This window comes from Impatiens glandulifera, chromosome 2 (assembly GCF_907164915.1).
Source record: "Impatiens glandulifera chromosome 2, dImpGla2.1, whole genome shotgun sequence".
Classification (NCBI taxonomy): domain Eukaryota; kingdom Viridiplantae; phylum Streptophyta; class Magnoliopsida; order Ericales; family Balsaminaceae; genus Impatiens; species Impatiens glandulifera.
In genome coordinates this window covers 55,842,277-55,862,752 of record NC_061863.1, presented here as the reverse complement: position 1 = coordinate 55,862,752, position 20,476 = coordinate 55,842,277, and the positions used below count along the sequence as shown (strand labels likewise).

At 30.0% G+C, this 20,476-nt stretch overlaps 3 protein-coding genes across 3 annotated transcripts; 1 reads left to right on the top strand and 2 right to left on the bottom strand.

The window, feature by feature from the left end:
* Positions 1 to 208: 208 nt before the first annotated feature.
* On the bottom strand, positions 209 to 3,072 carry LOC124926016 (protein disulfide-isomerase 5-2-like). Its single transcript, XM_047466170.1, has 5 exons — positions 2,797 to 3,072; positions 2,608 to 2,711; positions 2,155 to 2,525; positions 1,018 to 1,325; positions 209 to 712 (listed from the first exon to the last, which is right to left on the bottom strand). The coding sequence occupies exons 1-5, from the start codon at positions 2,983 to 2,985 to the stop codon at positions 374 to 376; spliced, it is 1,311 nt and encodes a 436-aa protein (XP_047322126.1). The 5' UTR covers positions 2,986 to 3,072; the 3' UTR covers positions 209 to 373.
* A 3,345-nt stretch (positions 3,073 to 6,417) lies between these two features.
* LOC124926370 (tRNA nucleotidyltransferase cca2) lies at positions 6,418 to 11,529 on the bottom strand. Its single transcript, XM_047466579.1, has 8 exons — positions 11,152 to 11,529; positions 10,893 to 11,023; positions 10,691 to 10,808; positions 9,670 to 9,722; positions 9,049 to 9,098; positions 8,845 to 8,943; positions 7,581 to 7,690; positions 6,418 to 7,464 (listed from the first exon to the last, which is right to left on the bottom strand). Exons 1-8 carry the CDS (start codon positions 11,512 to 11,514, stop codon positions 6,616 to 6,618), a joined length of 1,773 nt encoding a protein of 590 aa, XP_047322535.1. The 5' UTR covers positions 11,515 to 11,529; the 3' UTR covers positions 6,418 to 6,615.
* A 4,471-nt stretch (positions 11,530 to 16,000) lies between these two features.
* Positions 16,001 to 19,473, top strand: LOC124927103 (alpha-(1,4)-fucosyltransferase). The gene is made up of 3 exons (XM_047467451.1): positions 16,001 to 16,549; positions 18,431 to 18,604; positions 18,734 to 19,473. The coding sequence occupies exons 1-3, from the start codon at positions 16,067 to 16,069 to the stop codon at positions 19,298 to 19,300; spliced, it is 1,224 nt and encodes a 407-aa protein (XP_047323407.1). The 5' UTR covers positions 16,001 to 16,066; the 3' UTR covers positions 19,301 to 19,473.
* The last annotated feature ends 1,003 nt before the right edge of the window (positions 19,474 to 20,476 follow it).

Sequence of the window (20,476 nt, the reverse complement as noted above, 5' to 3'; positions counted from 1 at the left end):
TTTTTAAATAGGTTGGGCAAAGAAAGACATTCTCTTTATATTCAACTGACTACCTACTATTACTGATGTAAGTTGAAGAAGGAAAAAAAACCCAAGGGAAATGTCATCCTATAAAGGAGTTAAGGAGAGCCTTACTTACCTCAGTGAAGAAAATAAGGAATCCTCCATACTCCTCTCTGATGAAATGGATCTACCAACTGAAATTGTAAAGAAATCAGAGATAATAAACACTAGAATAAATTAAATAGAAGTTCTTGTAATCCCTCAAAACATTCAATCAAAGAAATAAAAAATAGGAATTAAGATTAGGTTTCTATGTAGTTCTCTCTAGTAAATGAGTCAGTTCCCAAAACAGGCCACCCACAAAGGCAGGTTAATCTTCCTTCTCTCCAGATCGAGAAGGGATTTCATTGCTTCGAATTTCCTCCTCGGAATTAGTAGTGTTTCTCATAAGATGGTCTGCTTGTTCACGTGTGGTTCCATCTTTAAGAGCCTGATCCTCTTTCTTGATGGTTTTAATAAGCATGATAATCAAAACTGCAGAACCAAAAATGTAAACTATTGCAATTCCAACCACCCAGCTCATGTTACTCATGATAAATGATGGCCCGCTAATCTGTTTCTTTGTTACATTTCCTTCACTGTATCCTTCAAGAAACCGTGAGACTTGAGATCGTTCGTCATCTTCATCAATGCTTTCTGAACCTACAACCTGTTAACAACCCAAATCTCATTCATATGCTCCCAAGCACACCATCATAATATACTTTTTCAAAAGATCAAGTTAGTTGATCATGATATGAAATATAATGGACCTTTTTAATATCAAGTTTTTTCGTCTTCATTATGATCTAGAAAAACATAAATTTGTTATGTTTTTGTGAAAAATAATCTAAAAAGTAATTTGAATGATGATTTAGAAAACAAATATAAATACCAACTGAAGTAGAAATTTTTCAATGAGATCGTGATTGTGACAAAATAGCAGTTTAAAATAGGAAGATCACTTGAACTTACTGAGAAATAAACCTCATTTCCATCCCACACAACCATCTTTGGCAATTTAGTGTTCTTGGTAACTTCAAAAGACTGAGCAAATTCATGATACTGTTTGACTCCTACATAACCAAAGATGAAGTCCCGGTTGGCAGAAGCAGCTGCCTTGAGGGTTTCCGTTAGTCGTTTGGATTTCTCCTCTTTTGTATCATCCATAATTGTTAGGACAATTTTTCTCTCATCATCTTTCAACTGCTTTAGTGTCTCGCCATTTATGGGAACAACAACAGGGAACATATTCTGCCTTACAAAATCCTCCAAGAATGGTTCTGCAATATATTCAAAATAAAAATCATCTAAAAGAGAAGGATTGGAACAGGTAGAGCAAGCCACTGTGTCAGAGAGAACAAAAGAGCATATTAAATATAAAAGAGATTTTTTTTAACTTCCAAGAACTTTGATAGATAGAAAAATAGAAAATTCTCCAATAATGAATACCATTCATAATCAAGAACTGGCTATAAAGAAGAAAACCTTATCATTTGCCAGAAAATTTGAACCAGGTTAGTTTGTTATTCATCAAGAGAGTTGGTTTCCCTATTCTTTTTAAGATCTGTATGCTAGTTTTGTTTTGTTCTTGGAAACAAACTTTCCTCGTGTTTTACTTGCTAATTTATTCATCAGACCAAATAGATCAAAAAAAGTTTAATCTTTCACTTTAGTTTTCCTTCTCATTCAGTTCTTTCTAACAAAATGACTTGAGTGACTACACTAAAGATTGTTCATATTTCCACATAAAAAGTAACAAATCTAATCACATGTGATCAAGAGCATGATAACAAGAAAAGGTAAGTTAGGCTCAAGACTGAATTCCAACTGTTCAGATAACCTAGGTCATTTAAGACTGAATTTCAATTGTTCCAGTCATATGTTTACATTAGCCATGCTTACAATTATTATCTCAATCACTTCAACAATTCCACATTACATGACATTTTCAGTTCATCACTTTCATCAGACAAATTTTCAGAGAGCTTTAGAGAAGCCATTATAAAGCTGCGAAAAAAAGAGTTAAATCATGAATTCAAAACCATAACGAAAATTGCAGAAGCATGAATATATTAGGATTTGCCACGTTGCAACAGTTCTATGACTAACCTTCAAAAGGGCCATAAAAAACGCTTCTTTCATCATAGGTAGGATGCAGAGATATTAAAGAAGGAACCTTATCAAAGTCATGCAACACCATGACTTCCTCTGAGAAACCTTTAGCCACAGAAAACCAAGCTTTTTTCTTATATTTGACTGCCATATTTGTTATCACTGATTCATTTAAACCATAACCAATAAATATAGGAATGTTAAAACCAGCATCTTCAACAAATTCCCTAATATTGGTATCAGAACTGAGAATCGCAACATCAGGAGCCACAAACTTCTTCAAGAATCGAACAAGTAAATCAGCTTCCCTTGAGCCATAATAATTTGTAGGAACTCCTTTCATAAATATCTTCAGCGATGGAAACCCACTGAGAAAGTTAAGTGAAAGGTTCAGTATAGAAAGCAACTTGTTCATAACAAAAAGATACAAAGAGATGAACAGAATCATACTCAATATCATATTTAGTGGCAAGTCGAGAATATTTGTCAGCATTTACTTTTGCTATTAAGATGGGTTTCTTGAGTTTTGCAAGAACGGGAGCAGCCTTATCTAACTGCAATACATAAATAAATGTTGATAATCTTATGATCAGAAAGCAAATACATCTAAGTTGAATGAAAACGCAGAGAGATTGAGACCTCGGGAGAGAGACGTTTGCAGTGACCGCACCAGGGGGCATAGAAATCGACGAAGATGTAATCGAAGGAGGAGATGGCTTCGTCGAAATTGGAATCAGTGAGCTCCAAAACAGTTCCATCAACGATGAATTGGCTGGAACAAATCAAACAAGGAAGGGAGAGGAAGATCGAGAGTGCGAACAAACGCATGATGATTAACGTTGTTACGAACTAACTGAGATTTGTTTCTAGAATGCTGATATGATGATGTCGTCGATGGATGGACTGAATACCTACAGTTAACACTGTAAACTAAAAACTGATTCAGCAAAATGTTAATAAAAGAAGAATATCATTATTTAGTAAATTGATGATGCCTTCATATTAATTGTTTCTCTTTGAAATTATTCATAATATAATTTTATAACAAAAATTTTATTTTTAATTTTAATTTTTAAATTAGAAGATTATCATTTAGAAAATATAATCTTACCTCCCATGTTTTAAAGAATACCTAAAAAAAAAAAAAATTATTTTGTGACAAACGTTAACATGATAACTTTAATAAAATAATTATTAAAAAAAATTATTTCCAAAACCTTAAACGTTTACTTGAGTAAATATCTTAATAGGGACACAACTATTGCAGTCGCTACTTGAGAAATATGATTGATGTCGCTAGTTTTTAATTTGTGAAAATAAGGTTATAGTAAAGAATTTTAAAGTTTAAGATTAGAGAAGATAAAACGACACATAAAAGAACCAAACGAATAAATAATAATAATAAATATCAAATGATTATTTATTTTAGAATAGCATTTTAAAAAATTTTAATCACTAATTACTTAAATTTAGCAATTTAGCACGTCATATATGACGTCAGTAATGATCACCGAAAATTTAGTGAGACATAAGAGCATCAGCAGCGCACAAGACCAGGGTTGTAAATGAATCAAATACTTTTGATTCGATTCGGTATTCGTATTCGAATTTTGATATTCGTATTCGTAATTTTGTGATTCGAATTCAAATAAAAATATTCGATTCGATTCGACTAATAAACGAATACGAATACAAAATCAAGATATTCGATTCGGCATTCGCTAATATTCGATTAAATATTCGATTATATATATATACCGTTTTATTAATTTTAATTTTATAAATATTATTTATTCTAAAATCCTAGTACATATACACATTTTTCGGTTGAAAACTTGAAACCCACATTTTAGTCATTATGCTGCTAATCACTCAAAACCTACCACCTCCTCCATCTCATCTCTTCTCTTCTCTAGTCGACGTTACTTCGGTCGCCGCCGCCGCCTCCATGTAGTTCTCTTCTCCGCTCGTCGTCTTATTCACTCGACACTACTCCAATGATTTCTCTGGTGAGTCATTTTCTTCTCCGGCCATGTATTTCTTAACCAGCTGTAACCCATATCTAATATGACTATTAAATATTGTATATCATTTAGAATATAGATATATATTTTTAACATTTTAAGCTCTAATTACATATTTGTTATTGATTTACAAACTACTTTAATGAAATGTTCTTTTAATAACTATTGTTTATGTTATGCGGAAGTTTTAATTAATGACTTGCATTGCATTTTATTGGGAGTTGAATATTGAAATCGTAATTTGAACATTACTATTTAATTTTTATTAGGTAATTTTATTGAATATTGTTATATATTATGTAAAAATATTAATTTTCAAATTTTCGAATAAATTGTATAAAATATGTTTTAAAAAAAATCGAATCGAATCGAATAATACGAATATCAATTTCAAATCGAATACGAATCACATTAATTATTCGAAAAAATTTCGAATACGAATACGAATATTCGAATAGTTTCACGAATACGAATCGAATACAGTAATATTCGCTCCGATTCGATTCGTTTACAACCCTACCTCTGCCCTCTTATTTTGTGAAATCAATATTCCACGTCAGCAGAAAGCGGGCACACATTATAGTTGGCCAAAACACTCCAATGCTTCCGCCCTCTTATCTAAATAATAAATTTTATTTATAATATTTTAAATAAATAACTAATTTATAATATAGGAATATTATAACTAACATTCCTATATTATAGCTATATTATAGGAAAATTTGAGATTTTAAACTCACGTGTTAATATAATTAATAAAAAATATATTAATTTATTTAAAAAATATATTTATTAATTAAATATATAAGTAATATTCCTGTATTATATATATTATAGGAGAATTTAAAATTTCACCCTTAAAATATATTAATATAATTAATAAAAAATATAAAATATTTTTATAATTTAAAATATATTATAATATTAAAAACGAATAAATTTAAGAATATATAACATATATTCCTATATTATAGTATATTATCGGAAAATTTGAGAATATATAATTAATATTTCTATATTATAATAAAATATTATAATATTTTTATAATTAAATATATAATTAATATTATTATAATTTAATATATAATTAATATTCCTATCTTATAGTAAAACTTTAGAATATATATTTATTTAATATTATTATAATGTTACTTAAAAATAGTAGGAAAAAATATTATAATTAAATATATAACTAATATTCCTATATTATATATTATATTATATTATATAATGATGAAAAAGTCAGAAGAGAGCATGACCGGCATAGAGGGCATTGCCCTCTTTTTGTTTTTACCTACAATGCAAAAAATGAAAAAAATCAATGACCTGTCTTTTTTCACGCTGTCCTATGCGGGCACAGGTCATGCGCTGGAGATGCTCTAAGCACTTAAACGATTGATAAAAATTAGAAGTCGAGTTTTATTAAAAAAAAAAATTATTATTTTGACTTACTGTATTTACGTAAATGATAAGGAGAAAAACAATTTTTGAGTATATTTTAAACACGGGGTAAATGTATATTTTTTTAAAACACAAGTACTAAGTGTCTTTATTCTTTAATTAGTGTGTTAATTTAAACAAAAAGTTGTGTTCATATTATAGTGTAGTTCAACTAAATTAGTGATGATTAAATAAAATCTTATTAAAAAATGTATAAATTTCATGATAATCTAGGTTAGATTATCAATGAGATTAGTTGAATATAACAATATTTTAAATATATTAAGAAAATTATCAATATGATTCGATAAATTAATAAGTACTTTCTTAGTCTAATTCAAATCATGATTCATTTTTAGAAATACAATAGTTTTCAAATAGGTCATTATAATTAAACTATATGTTATTTTAAGAAAATTGAGTTGTATCTCAATTTCAATGTTAAATTGTCAAAAAAAAAAAAAATTGTCTTGAATTTTTATTTTTCTTTAAACATATATAATTGAGTGAGATTTAACAAATAAAGTTGTAACTAGGCTAATCAATTCTCTCATAAATATTTTCTATACTTAAATTAGAATATTTAGTAAAAATTAAATATATTACATATAATAACCTATGTAATTTTAATTTTTTACATTGGTCATTAACCACATTTATATCCCATGATAGAATTTCCCTTGCAAGATCATTATTCTCGATCATCCTTTGTTGGGTATATATATATATATATTAACTCATTCTTTGTTGGGTATATATATATATTAACTCATTCCTCAATAATACCATTCAAATAGAAGGTTACCAAACAAAAAAATAAAATAAAACATGAAAAACTTAAGGGTGGTTAGTGTCACTAAACTACATCAAGTAGGTAAACCAATGCTAGTTCTAAGTGTACAAAATTACAAATATAAATAATAAGTGCTTTAGACCTAAACCAAAATCATCAAGTTTGTATATCCTCTTCCTTTTTCATAAACTATCAATTCATTTATTCGATCCTCGCTCGTTTAGCATTATAAGCTAACCTCATCCATTCGCGACAATCATCAGCATTCCGCAATGGAAACGCAAGCTGCCACTCAAGCAACTTCACTTGCCACTCTTTCACAACCGGCCCTCCCGTTTTCACCTGCAAAATGCTCATAATCTCCTTCCCATCCAGCAATGGCTTCATTTCCCACACTTTTTCCAAACCCATCTTCATAATTTCATTCTCAACCTTCTTAAACACTTCCCCACGTTTCTTAATCGACGATTCTTCATTCGAACTGATAATATCAGTCGGATGCAATAACAAGGAGGTCAATAATGCCACTCTCCAGAAATCTTTAATTTCTCGTAACAATTTCCCAACTGAAACACGCAATTTGGAAGCGGTTGGGATCTCTAGCGTCTCACTCACATTCTCGGAAATATCAACGTCCATGTTTTTCTCAGACGTGATTGAAGGAATTAAGGAGATGAATTCCTCTGCTGCGATGTGAACCTTCATAACTGTTTCAGCATCGTTTGCCTTGAGCTTTAGAGAGTTGCGGAAAATGTGATTGACAACAGGAACCCTTTTTCCTTTGTTATCTAGATATATGGTATGTCTATATGGCAAGAATAGTGCAGCGTATAAACTCAACCTCTTATGCTCGTTGTTGAAATTAGAACAGCCGAGTAACTGCTCCAGCTTCCATGCAGCGGTCATGTATGCAACACAGACTTTGCTGCAGTCCTCTAACAATGAAGGCTCGATTAAGGATGGGAGGGTGAAGACTACAGAGAATAGTTGTAAATCTGATATGTGTGACATTGCAGTAACAGGTTGGTTTCCGGAGACCATGAGATCAATCTATATAGAAAAAAAAAAATCAAGTGTTGTTACTGATCTTTGATGTGGTTATTGTCGATTTTAATGATATTTTTATTTAATTAAGCCAAAGATAACAAAGTTTATGACAAGTTTACCTCATGACCAATGCGTTCTCGGCTTATCTTTTCTGAAATGGCGGTCTTAACATCATTGTCAGAAGCAGCTGTTTTAAGGTCATCTTCTAGCTTGAATTCAAACCTTGCAGCTGAAGTAGATAAAATCAGGCAAGCAAAATCTTAGTCCTAATACGAATACAATTCTAACAAAAGTAAGATTAGAAGATAATATATGAGCTTATTTGTTATGCATTCTTTTCATCTGAATCGCAAATCATGATATGGAAAATTTACATGTATTTGTCAAAAATCACAATGATCTAAAAAATAATCTGGAAATGAAGCCAGAAACCACACTATAATTCAGAAAATGATAAAAATAATATTTTACCAATTAAAGCCAAAAAGCTTATGCCAAACAAAAAAATAAAATTAATTTTAACTTTTGATGACTTTCCAATAGGACATGAGCATTATGCCTGGCTGCCTGCCACAAAAATAGTTGGAGGGTGTGGGTCAAACATTTCTGACAGTGCAGATAGGTTGTAAATATTTGGGTTTTATTTTGGTTGAAAGTGGTGTGGGCTTGTATGTGGTTGCATGCACTTGTATGTTGTTTGGATGTGACGCATGTAATAGGACATATTGGGATCTTATCTCCATTCTATCTGACAAGTTTTCTAGGTTTTTCTTTTGGGAGAAGTGGATGTAGGGTTTGTTTTAGAGTTTGTAATTGCTTTTATTTTTATGCATAAACAGCTGAAATATTAATGTGTAAGCAGATTATTTTAGAGGAAAAACTCTGAAATAATTATGTTTCTTACAAAAACAGATTTCAAACCCTGCAGAATAAACTGTGGCTCTAACAGCCACAGTACCATACTCCTATTCATGTGAATTAGTCATAGTTTAAGCAATAGATTGAAGTGATAAGTCTGTACTAGTAAAATTGTATTCAGACTAATTGACATAGACAAAGCTTTTATGACATGCCAGAAGAAGTAATTTGGACAGAGGCTTCACCAGTCAAATAACTAGTTTACCGTATACAATACTACCATAGAACAAGAAGCATGGACAAGGGATTAACTTTTTAAAAAAGGATTTAGATTTTTACCATACAAAATCTAACAATGAATGAAGAAAGTTTGCATGCATAAGGGGATCAGTAACAAGCTAGGAAGGTTCAATAAACTAGTGTGGTCTAATAAGAAATGAGAAACAACAATAGTAAGTGTTGTCTAAAGGAGCTTCTCACTTCAAAATACTGAATCAAAAGAAATTATTTGGTTGAGAGTAATACCAAAACGAATAGCTCGAAGAACACGAAGGGGATCATCCAAAAAGGTCTCTTTAGGAGGTAAAGGAGTAACTATCCTTCCAGATTTCAGGTCAGCAATGCCTGCAAAGTAGCACAAATGCACAATGAATCAAGAGTAATGCAATAATAGAATTTATGCATCAGTTTTATGATTCTAAACAGAGAATGATCATGATTCTTACTAACCTCTCTCGGTAAGATCTTCAACTGATCTAGTATTGATATTGTAGAATAGGCTGTCAAATAAATAGATATAAGCTTCAGTACTGCATTTTAGTTTATCATTTGATTCACTGAAGAATTTTCAGCAGATGCACAATGAAAATAAAATTGCAAAAACACAAAGATCAAAAATCTGAGCAGAACAATTGTGCCAAAGAAAAGCGAAAAGACCATAAGAAGAAAACACGAAGATTATGAGTCTATTTCTTATCGCGTTTTATTATCCGTACCATGATCCGGAAAATTTACATTGTTATGTTGGCCAATAATCTAGAAATAAAAATATGAATCATGATCCAAAAATTAATTTGTAACATGACCTTTAACCATATGAAAGAAAAAATTAGATTATAATCTGGATCAACATTCGAAAACTAATCTTATACATAATGAAATAAAAAAAATCACTTTTGATTTGAACTTTGGTTATTTTCAATTGCCATTGTGCCAAAGATTGTGACAAAATACATGTTCTCAAACAGGCTCAATGACAAAGAAAATATGACAAAAATAAGTCTTGTTCCTTTTAGCACCTTTTTTAGGACATGGACGACTTATATGAAAAGCTATATTTAAAAGGATCACCTGTTGATGGTTAAATCTCTTCTATATGCATCCTCTTTAGCACTACCAAATCTCTGCATCAAGGCCACAATTAAATTTCCATTGGATGAAAGATAAGGAAGATGTTAACAAGGACAGAAGGAAATAGTTAGTTTATTTATCATAAGAAGGCAGAAGAAAGATTAAACAGGAGTTAAAAGTCATTTTGTATATGATTGTCATTAGTAGGATTGTACCTATAAGGACATCACAACTAGGCTTACTTGATAACATAATATGATGCAAATTTGGCATATATATGTTGCACCAAATTCATCGGTGTCATGATTCTCAATATTTGAACGATAAGATACCAGGCTATGTAGAGGTATGGAAGTGAAGTCAGCATATACTACTACATATTTTCACTTTTTTTCAGAAGATACCCAAGTTATTGACGTTTTCTCTTATTGCACAATGACACTGATAAACTGATGTTCTGTCATGGGGTTTTCATCACAAGTAATTGAAGGAAAATTAATTCCTTCAGCATTTAGATGATTTACTTAAACAACTTAAGAAGTTTTGGATTCATCAAGAAATTATCATATCTACCCCCAAGCATCTCAAAAGCCTCCAAAAACAAAACTATTTGAATACTAAAAAGATTTCTTCCTTCCACTCTAAACTATAATTGTTTCTCATGAGACTTCCAATTGTATAACCTGGAGTTTTGTGACAATGATTAATGATGTTCATGAAGTTAGTTGCATCCTTCTAGCCATTCATGGACAGGATTCCACACAATCAATTACTTGTGTTCCACCTGGCAACTTATCCTTACAGTTCGTACATATATTTGAAAGAAAGAAAAAAAAGACTGAGCAAACTTAAGGCATACAATCTAAATCAAATAAAAGTGAATTGTAAAATAAATCTTTCTCAGATGTCAACCATAAAACAATTTCTACTAAACTTCCAGAGTCAACTTCCAGAGTCAATCTAGCGAACCAAACCCGTTTGGGCAAAACACAAAGTCAATGACCAATGAAGCGACAATTACCATTGTAGGAATGCGGCTATTCTCACTATAGTCTTCAGCTCGTAAGTTAACAAAATCAATCCACATATCAGATAGGCGCATCCTGGCTGTTTCCAAGTGTTTTGACTGATCCGGATTGCTGAAAAAACAAAAGGTTTCAGAAGATTAAAAAAATTACTTCAAAGCAACCAAGAATGGAACTGAAAACAGGGTCATTACATACCATTGAATAACACCAATGGTGTGTGCTTCTTCCCCAATTACTGACAAGTATTCATTAACTTTCTCACAGAATTCCCTTCCCAGCATATCATCAATAGCAATATCTATATCATAGCATTCTTTATCCAATAGCTGCAATGTGAAATCAAAATGAAATTTCAGTTTCTTTTTAAAAAAAACTCGGATCAAAGAGAAAAAGGAAAGTTATAACAACAACAACCCAGTAATAACAATTATATATTCTTTCATAAAAATAGTACCTTGTCGCGAACCCATCCACCTGCAACTCGAAGCTGTGTCTTAAGACTGAAATGGAGAAGAACTTTCCGCAAGCATTCAAATATATCTTCCTCCTTCTCCGTCAGATGAATATTATCTCTGACCTGGACAGACAGAGGCGGCGAGCAAAGCGATGGCGAAATCGCCGATTGGGTTTCCGTTTTCAACATCGTTCCGTAAAGGCGATTGAAATTAAACCCTGGTGTTGTAGGCCTGAGTGGAGATGTAGATGTGTAGCGAATTGGAGGTAGAAGAAAGGGTTTAACTTTAACCTTATTAGAGGGAAAGCGAGAGGTTATTATAAGAAGGGAAGTTAAAAGACGATAACTTGAAGGAATGCTCATACTTCATATCTTCCCAATACTCTCGCTCTATTCCTAATATCTCGAAACCACTTCACCAAAGATTTCGACTTTTTTTTATTAGTTTTTTTTTTTTACTATGAAACCAAATAAAACGGCCGTACTTATTGGTGTAAGCGGTTTGGCTAGGTAAATTTTTATCCGAAAGAATCAATTTAATGTTTTTGTCGGTTTTTCAAAATTTTTGTTTGTAAAATTTAAAAGATAAAAATATATTAATAATAACCTAAAATATGGAAAAATGAAAATATATATTATAATAAGTCAAGAATGAAATCATTTTAAACTGATAAGTCGATTCTCTTTTGATCATTTCAAAATAATTAAATTATTCATTTCATTAATCAAAATACTAAAATATTATATATTTTAAATTTTTATTTTTATTTTTATTTTATTTTATTCATATATAAAAATATTTTTACCAAAAATAATTATCACTTTCTCAAAATCAATATCATTCCCTCTCTAACTTTTTTAAAAAGCGTCAATCCGTGAATAGCTCAAATATCGACATAAACAATGTTTGATTGAGCTCAATTTTTATATTTGTTGATCAGTGAGCAAATCAATCAATAGTGGGTTTATAGGTTAACATTTTTTTATTTGGTATAAAAGTCATAATCAGTATAATTTATTATTCAAATTAAATTAATTGTATTTTAATATTTTTATTAATATTATAATTTATTATTAAATACATTTTAAATTTAATTATTTATATTATATATTATATATATTAAAAATATTATCTTACAGTATATAATATAAGAGTACTCATAATATAATAATTATAATTTTAATAATATTTATTTTTTTAATCTTTATATATATATATATATTAATATTTATGAAATTATAAATATTACATTTAATTATATTTTATATTATAAAATTAATAACTTTTTAATCTATTACAAATAAATAATAATAGGTTGATATAGGGTGTTATACTAGTTTTAATAATAATAATAATAATAATAATAATAAATAATGTAAAAATTTACTCTAAACAAAATAAACTTGGTCAAAGCAAATGTATTTGAACAAATGTAGTTGAACTAAGATAAATACTAACAATAATAGGTTATTATAATTATTATAAGGGAGACAATTGTCTAAGGCTCAAATATTTTTGGACACCAAAATTTTCAAAAAGTAAATAAATTATAATGATATGTTTATGGATTTATTTTTAAAAAGTCCATAAATAATAACTGATAACCTATCAATGATAAACTCTAACTTAATTTGTATGCAAAAATATAAAAATAAAAAACACTATCTTACTTGGAGAAAAGAATAGCACGATTCTCATTTATCAACAAAATCAAGGAAAAAGGAAAAAAAATAAGAACAAGCATTCTGGAAAAAGTAAAGGAAACACTTCCCCCAAACCCCAAGCCCGTCCTCCAGCTTGCCGGAATCGGAGCAGGAAACTCGGCCGTCTCCTTCCCCGAGATCTTGGGCCTTTTTCGCTCGTTCCAGCTTTATTTCTCGGCACTGCGCCACTGCCCACTAGAGTTCTTCCTCCGATTTTGGTGAAATTTTGATTCGATTTACTTGATTAATTTTTGTTGTTGAGGACTTGTCTAGTGGAATGGTAGATTTACAATCTGTATTTTGCATTATTGCATAGCGGAAGTGCAACATTGTGGTTAATCATAGATTCATAGAATGCTGGTTAATCTATAAATTTTTAATACAGATTAGCATTTAGAGTTTTATCAAGCATGCCTCCTATAAGAAAACAATTGTCTGGGACAAAAAAAAAAGAAAAAACAAAAGGAAGACGCTTTAATTCAAAGTCAAGAAAAAACGAAAGGAATATGCTTTAATTCAAAGTCAAGTAGGAAGCCTTAATAAGTATTTCACAAGCGATCAAATAGTAGAGTAAGTGAACCAGAATGACATCGATGATAAGTTGAATGATCGGGAACATGGTGAATTGAATAAACTTCGCAATGAAGACCCAAAACAGTCTGAAAATGAGAACGATGTAAGTATGCCTAAAAGTGACACTGATGGTCCGATGGAGATATAAATCAAAAGATTTTGTTTCCTTTAAATGTTGATGATCTAGCAAATTGGGACAAAATGCAAAATATTATGGAATTTTTGGTTAAAAGAGGTCCTAAAAGATATGATGATATTTTGTTTCTTCTTGATAACACTAGAAGACATTTCAATTCATCACATTATAAGAGACAATTGACAAATGATGAGAAAAGTGACAGAAGATGATTAGTGTACTATATTTCTATGGACAAAATCTTCTGTTTTTGTTGCAAGTTATTCAAAACTCAGAGAACCATGGCGAAACTTGGTTATCTGGCTGACGAAGGATACAAAGATTGGAAGAATATCAGTTGATGCCTCAATCTTCATGAAACTAGTAAAGATTATATTGATTGTATGACTAGTTAGATTGAATTAGAAAGAAGACTTCAAAAGAAAAGGACAATTAATGAAAGTGTGCAAGTAGCAATTAACAAAGAGAGAACATTGGAAACAAGTATTGAAGAGAATAATTGCAGTTGTGCAAAGAATTGCAAAAAATAACTTGGCAACAGTGAAGAGGCAACTCAATCTCCTAAAGAATCTTTTCGAGTTAATTACTTCTTATTTATAATTGATCAAGCTCTTTCTTCACTTCAAACTCGGTTTGAGCAATTTCAAAAGTACGAAGAAATCTTTGGGTTTTATTTAGTTTGGAGAAGTTGAAGTCTATTGATGATGATGGTCTCTTGAGCTCATGTGTAAATCTTCAAAATTCTTTAACACATGATAGGCACTCCGATGTTGATGGATTATATTTATTTCTAGAACTAAAATTGTTAAGACATTCATTACCCGGAGAATCAAGAAGAGCGATTGATGTGCTGAATTATTTGAAAACAATGGATGGTTGTTATCTAAATTCCTATATCGCATATCAAGTTTTGCTGACTATACCAGTTACTGTTGCATCCGCGGAAATGAGTTTTTTCAAATTGAAATTGATTAAAACTTATCTTCGATCAATTATATCGCAAGAAAAACTAAATAAGTTAGCTATGTTATCTATCGATAAAAAAAATTATTGAGAAAGTTGATTATGCAAACTTGATCAATACTTTTTGCTTCAAAAAATGCAAGACGAGTAATATTCAAGTGACTATGTACTAGTTTGGAACATGAATTTTATATTTTGTTTGAATCTTCTTTGTTTTTTTAGTATTTACTTATGACATATTGTTTTGATGATATTTTATTTCTAGAATTCATGTTATAAATATTATTATATTTAAATTGATAAAAAAAATATATATATAAATATTAAGTTTTGAGGACACAAAATTTTTTGTTCGCCTCAGACCTTGAAATCTCAGGTCCAACAAAAATTAATAATAATTTTGAAATATCCTCTAACAATTGGTTATTATATATGATTTGAATACGGGACTATTATATATGATCTTAATGATACTAATTATTATTATTATCTTACCCTTTTTTTTTTGCAAGATTATTAATAATAAGGAGGAATATAGAGAGGATTGAGGAGAGAGAATAACCGTCATTAGCTGAAGAAAAAAATGAAATCATAAAGTTATTAGATTATAGTTGTTAAGATATTTTAAATTATTCATTTATTGAAAAAATATTAATTAAAAAATTAACTGTAACATTTAGTATATTATATTTTATAAAAATAATAATTTAAATATGTAAAAATATAAATAATTAAATTTAGAATCTATTTAATAATAAATTATAATATTGATAAAAATAGGTAACTAATTTAAATAATTAATAATAAGTTAGTTTGTAAAAGATTAAACATGTTAATTTAGGAAAACAATATTATTTTGGGAAACTAACTATTTGCATTGATAGATTTATTTTAGATATTGTCTAAACTAAAACTTTTGAATTTTGGAAAAATTCATAATTATTTATTTTGTATATCATAAATTTTTATAATTTTCACAAATATATAAATATAAATATTTTAGAATAAAAAATAGTCTCAATAAATATATTTAAAATTAGTATTTTATTATTAAAAAATCATGATTATTGTAAGCTTGTCAAAAGCTCTTATACCTAATGAAATTTTTATCTTTTTTCAAAATGTTGTATATAACTGAAGTTCATCGATTCGATTTTCAGGTTATACGAGTTATTCCTATCGAGTTCTTCAATATTTTATAAGCTAATTAAAAAAACAAATCGAATTCAAATAATTTCAAATGCAATCTAACCAATTCGAATTTGAGTTAAGATTTAAAATAATGAGTAACAGTCTTAAATTATTTTGACAAAGAATAATTAGAGATATCAAGACGTGTGATTTAAAATTCGATTTAAAAACCGAAAATACATAATATTGAACCCAATTTTTAATATACAAAATGCTATATGAATTAAAATTTATCTTACAGGGGAAAAACCTTCCCCTGGTCTCTCTTGTTGAGTTCACTGTTTCCACCTTCTTCTTCTTCTCCCCTCTGGAGAGAGGAAGACCCTTTGAGAATCTGATGAATCAACCATGTCGCTGAGATCACTTAATACAGCAGCAATCGCGATCATGTTGGGATTCGCATTTCTCATTCTCTTCTTCTCTGGATTCCTCCAACTTCCTTCTTTATCTTCGCCGATCCTTGCTGCTACTGACTACAATTATACATTGTTCTACTCCGATTCTTCGCCGGATCCCTTCACGGACCTTCTTGGGGCATTCAGGAAGTGGGATTCCCAGGTTGGTTGTTCTACGTTTAGAGAGAAACACAAACTGCACTCGGAAAATCAGTCAAGGTCGTCTTCTTTGCAAGATGCAGATGGACAATTGGTTTGCAATGACTTGAAAATGAATCATGTGAATATTTTGGTTAAAGGTTGGACATGGATTCCTGATAATTTGGACAATCTATACTCTTGCCGTTGTGGGTTGAGCTGTTTATGGACCAAATCATCTGTTCTTGCCGATAAGCCGGATGCTCTGTTATTTGAGACCACTACACCTCCTCTTCAGGTACTTTTGAGTAAACTATTGCAGAACTTGTTTGAAGAATCTGACCCAGATTTAGAATGTTTTTATCTAAATCAAACAAACCTAGCTAATTCTTGTTAAATTCATATTGTAGTCTTGTTAGGATCATATATGTTTTGTTTTCTCTATGATTAATACTAAAAACTTAAACCCATTTTAGGTTTTTTGATTGAGTTCTTTCCCAAGAATGTTTTTGGTCTATCAATCCTCCAAACCTGAAAATATGTGTTATCTTGAAGTCTTGATTAATTTTCAGAGATCAATGCAAGAAGGTTGAGATCAAAGTTGATATTTTTTATGAATCAAAATCAATAACTGGTTTTGATTATTGATGTACTAGTTCTCTACCTGCAAGGAATGATGGTTTTACTTTCAATTATGGTGATTTAGGAAGTCGATTTAGATGGAAAGGCTAGACAGCATATAGTATGTACCAGTTTCTATTGATTCCATGCCTTTTTATGTGAACATGAAATCAACTTCTGCAGAAAAAAAAAATGTACCAATTCAATACGGCTTCATAGTTTCAGTTGTTCAATGAACAACTTTCAAAGTCATGTGTTCAAGACCTGATATTTACGATGTTTATATTATTAGAAGCCGTATTTGCGACAACTCTATTCAATACAAACTGTTAGCATTAAGTGTAACTATGTTCTCATTGCTCTAGTCTTCGAGCCATGTGTCACTGTCAGAGAGTTTATACAAGAAATATGATAAATTAGGGTTTATAGAAGAAAAGAAATGAAAACCAGAGAATATTATAGAATGAGAAAGAAATAGTATTGTCTTCGACATACATAATAATATGATAAGAAATACCTAACAATATCTTACTAATTATATTCCTCGACTAATGGGCGACTGTTACAGATTGGCCCTTCAATGGCTTAATATTTATTTTGTATCACAATCATGCAGAAAAGATTGCTGTCTTATTAGTAATTCTCAATTCTTTGCCTATTGAATCATTCTTAATTGATTGTTTGGATTTGGATTTGGATGACAAATGAATTTAACTTCCCAATACTTTGCTCATTGAGTAATTTCCTTTTTGGGATGACAAATGAATTTATGTAATATCTTTGGTTAAATTTTGCATATATAACTAGTTCCTATTCATAGTAATAGCAATGGAGAATCAAGACTAGTGATAGTACAAGATATTCGTAACCGAATATGTGCAAATACCCTTGTCAATAAAATATGGGTATTGAACTTCGGTAGGGAATAAAAGTATGAAAACTTGTCTACTTTGGGTCAGAGATGGGTATTACCTCGCCCTGATCCCAAACTGGATAACATAATATTTACATAAGTGCAACTTTTGTATTTAACCAATACTCATGTCATTTTGCATAAGTAGTTTTCTTTACGGCATCTGATCAGGTTCGAGTTCCTTATCTAGGCTTATAGCGATTTTTCTTTTGGAAACACTTTTGTTTCTGAATCTGGTTGCGGATATACCTGAAACCTCCCATGACTAAATTCAAATACACCTCCTTTTTTTTAATGTGATTCCATCTAGATCCATACATGGATGAGAAATTTGAGATAAATGATGTTTATAAATGATGTCAATCTTTGGCTTCAATTTAAATGGGAAATAAAATGAAATATGAATTATCGAGGGTCAAGCCAAGTTGGATTGGTATATACACTTTCTGTTTATTTTAAGGAGAGTTTGGTATGATGACCAATTAAATGTGTGAGTTATAACCAAAATGATTCCTTTTTATAAGTATGATTTGGTTAAATAGGGTTCATCCTAATTTCAGTTAAGAGACTCTTCAAATTGGGTTAAATGGGTGCGCACTTTCCATAGTTTCATAACTTCATTGTTGTTGGCTTTAATGTGGACAGAGACGAAAAGGAGAACCTCTACGTGTATACATGGATCTTGAGCCTGGCCGAAAGAAATCTGGTTTTGAGGATATATTTATAAGCTATCACGCCGACGATGATGTCCAGTCAACTTATGCAGGCGGACTCTTCCATAATAATCGAAACTATCAGCTATCCCCTTCCAAGAACAGTGTAAGTTCTGTTTTCTACACCTTAATTGAAATGGGGTTCATGAAATATAAACCCTGGTCTCAAATTATATTGCCTTGTTTATTGGCTTCTTAATATCATGATGAATAGGTTTATTTATAAAATTTCCAGGATAAGCTTGTTTATTGGTCCTCATCACGATGTCTTCCACGAAGAGACAACATTGCTAGAACTATACTAAATTTGCTTCCGCACCACTCATTTGGAAAATGCTTGAACAATGTTGGTGGGACGAATATGGCACTTTCGCTCTACCCAGAATGTATCAAAGAGCGCGGGGCATCCCCAAAATGGTGGGACCATCTACATTGCTCCATGTCTCATTATAAGTTTGTGCTTGGGATTGAGAACACGGTTACTGAAAGCTATGTGACTGAGAAGTTGTTTTACGCTTTGGACTCGGGTGCAATCCCTATATACTTTGGAGCAAAGAATGTGTGGGACTTTGTCCCTCCCAATTCGATCATAGATGGGAGCAAATTTGAGTCGATGGAGGATCTAGCTTCTTATGTGAAGGCACTTGCTGATAATCCTGTGGCTTATGCCGAATATCATGCTTGGAGAAGATGCGGTGTTATGGGTAACTATAGAAAGGCGCGTGCTGCCAGTTTTGACTCGTTGCCTTGTCGGTTGTGTGAGGAAGTTAGTAGAAGAAATGGGCGAGATGCTAAAGCCTAGAAATGCATAAGATTTACTTTTGGAGTTTGAAGTTGGTTTAGTGTGGTTCCAACATATATTCACTTTCTTGTAGAGATTATATAGGACATGTTATATTGCAAAAGTGGAGCCCCTCCTAAAGATGGCAGTTGTTTGTATTCTCTCTTTCAATTGATTCTTCAATTATTGCCTGTTTTTTTGCTAAAAGTTTAAAAGGTTTAAGAATTCAGTGAATCTTAGAAAGATACATTAAAAAATAATGAATACAAAAGTTTTAAGAATAAGAAAAGAATCTTTAAAAGGTTCATTCTTACTTAGTTTGGCATTAAAAAAATATATTTTTACCTTCTTTTTTTTATTATTATATCAGTTTATTAACTAAAATATTTTAAATTATTAATTTTTATTTTATTATTATATATTAATATCATTTAGATATTTTTATTCAAAAAATACTAATTATTAATTTTCAAATAACTCTACAATTTTCAAAAACTTTTATGAAAACAAGGCCTAAAACAATTTCGTTAACAAGGGCCAATATTGATTTTCATGACATCAATGTAATTTATAATAGTGTTATTGTGCTTTAATTTTTATTTTTATTATTTTTTAGCTGAAGGTATGTTTGTTCAATAAAATGTTTGAAATTAAAATTAAAAATAAAATTAGAAATGAAATTAAAATTTTAATTCAAATTCGATAAGAATTGGAATTAAATTACAATTCAATTCTTACGAAAATTATAGTAGTGTAATTCAATTCTAATTTTTTATTTAAAAAAATATATATATAAAAATATTTTTAATATATATTATCTATTTTATTAAAATATTAATTTGACACAACCAATTATTATAGCTCAAGTGTTAAGAGAATTTTGTATGTTTTGTTTTTTATTAAAAATATATCGTTTTAATATTTTAACTTCATATATTAAAAATAAAATTATTAGTTCGACATATTAATTTTCTAAATTCAAAAATAAAATATCGATTTAACCAATTAACTTCTTAAATTAAATATATATATATATATATATATATATATATTTTTTTTTTTTTGAAAAAGGTCCATATGCAAATTATATAAATGAGAGTCGTTTAAGCCCAACTACTAAAGCATAACAAGAAAAGAAAGAAAGATAAAAAACAAAAATAAAAACAAACAAACAACGTGACATAAATATATTCACAA

Coding starts and splice junctions, on each gene's coding strand:
- LOC124926016 (XM_047466170.1), bottom strand. CDS start 2,985: ATGCGTTTGTTCGCACTCTCGATCTTCCTCTCCCTTCCTTGTTTGATT. Junction 2,712..2,796: donor GCAAACGTCTCTCTCCCGAG/GTCTCAATCTCT, acceptor TATGTATTGCAG/TTAGATAAGGCTGCTCCCGT. Junction 713..1,017: donor GAAATGAGGTTTATTTCTCA/GTAAGTTCAAGT, acceptor GGTTGTTAACAG/GTTGTAGGTTCAGAAAGCAT.
- LOC124926370 (XM_047466579.1), bottom strand. CDS start 11,514: ATGAGCATTCCTTCAAGTTATCGTCTTTTAACTTCCCTTCTTATAATA. Junction 10,809..10,892: donor ACCATTGGTGTTATTCAATG/GTATGTAATGAC, acceptor TTGTTTTTTCAG/CAATCCGGATCAGTCAAAAC. Junction 7,691..8,844: donor TCTTCGAGCTATTCGTTTTG/GTATTACTCTCA, acceptor TATCTACTTCAG/CTGCAAGGTTTGAATTCAAG.
- LOC124927103 (XM_047467451.1), top strand. CDS start 16,067: ATGTCGCTGAGATCACTTAATACAGCAGCAATCGCGATCATGTTGGGA. Junction 16,550..18,430: donor CCACTACACCTCCTCTTCAG/GTACTTTTGAGT, acceptor TAATGTGGACAG/AGACGAAAAGGAGAACCTCT. Junction 18,605..18,733: donor TATCCCCTTCCAAGAACAGT/GTAAGTTCTGTT, acceptor TAAAATTTCCAG/GATAAGCTTGTTTATTGGTC.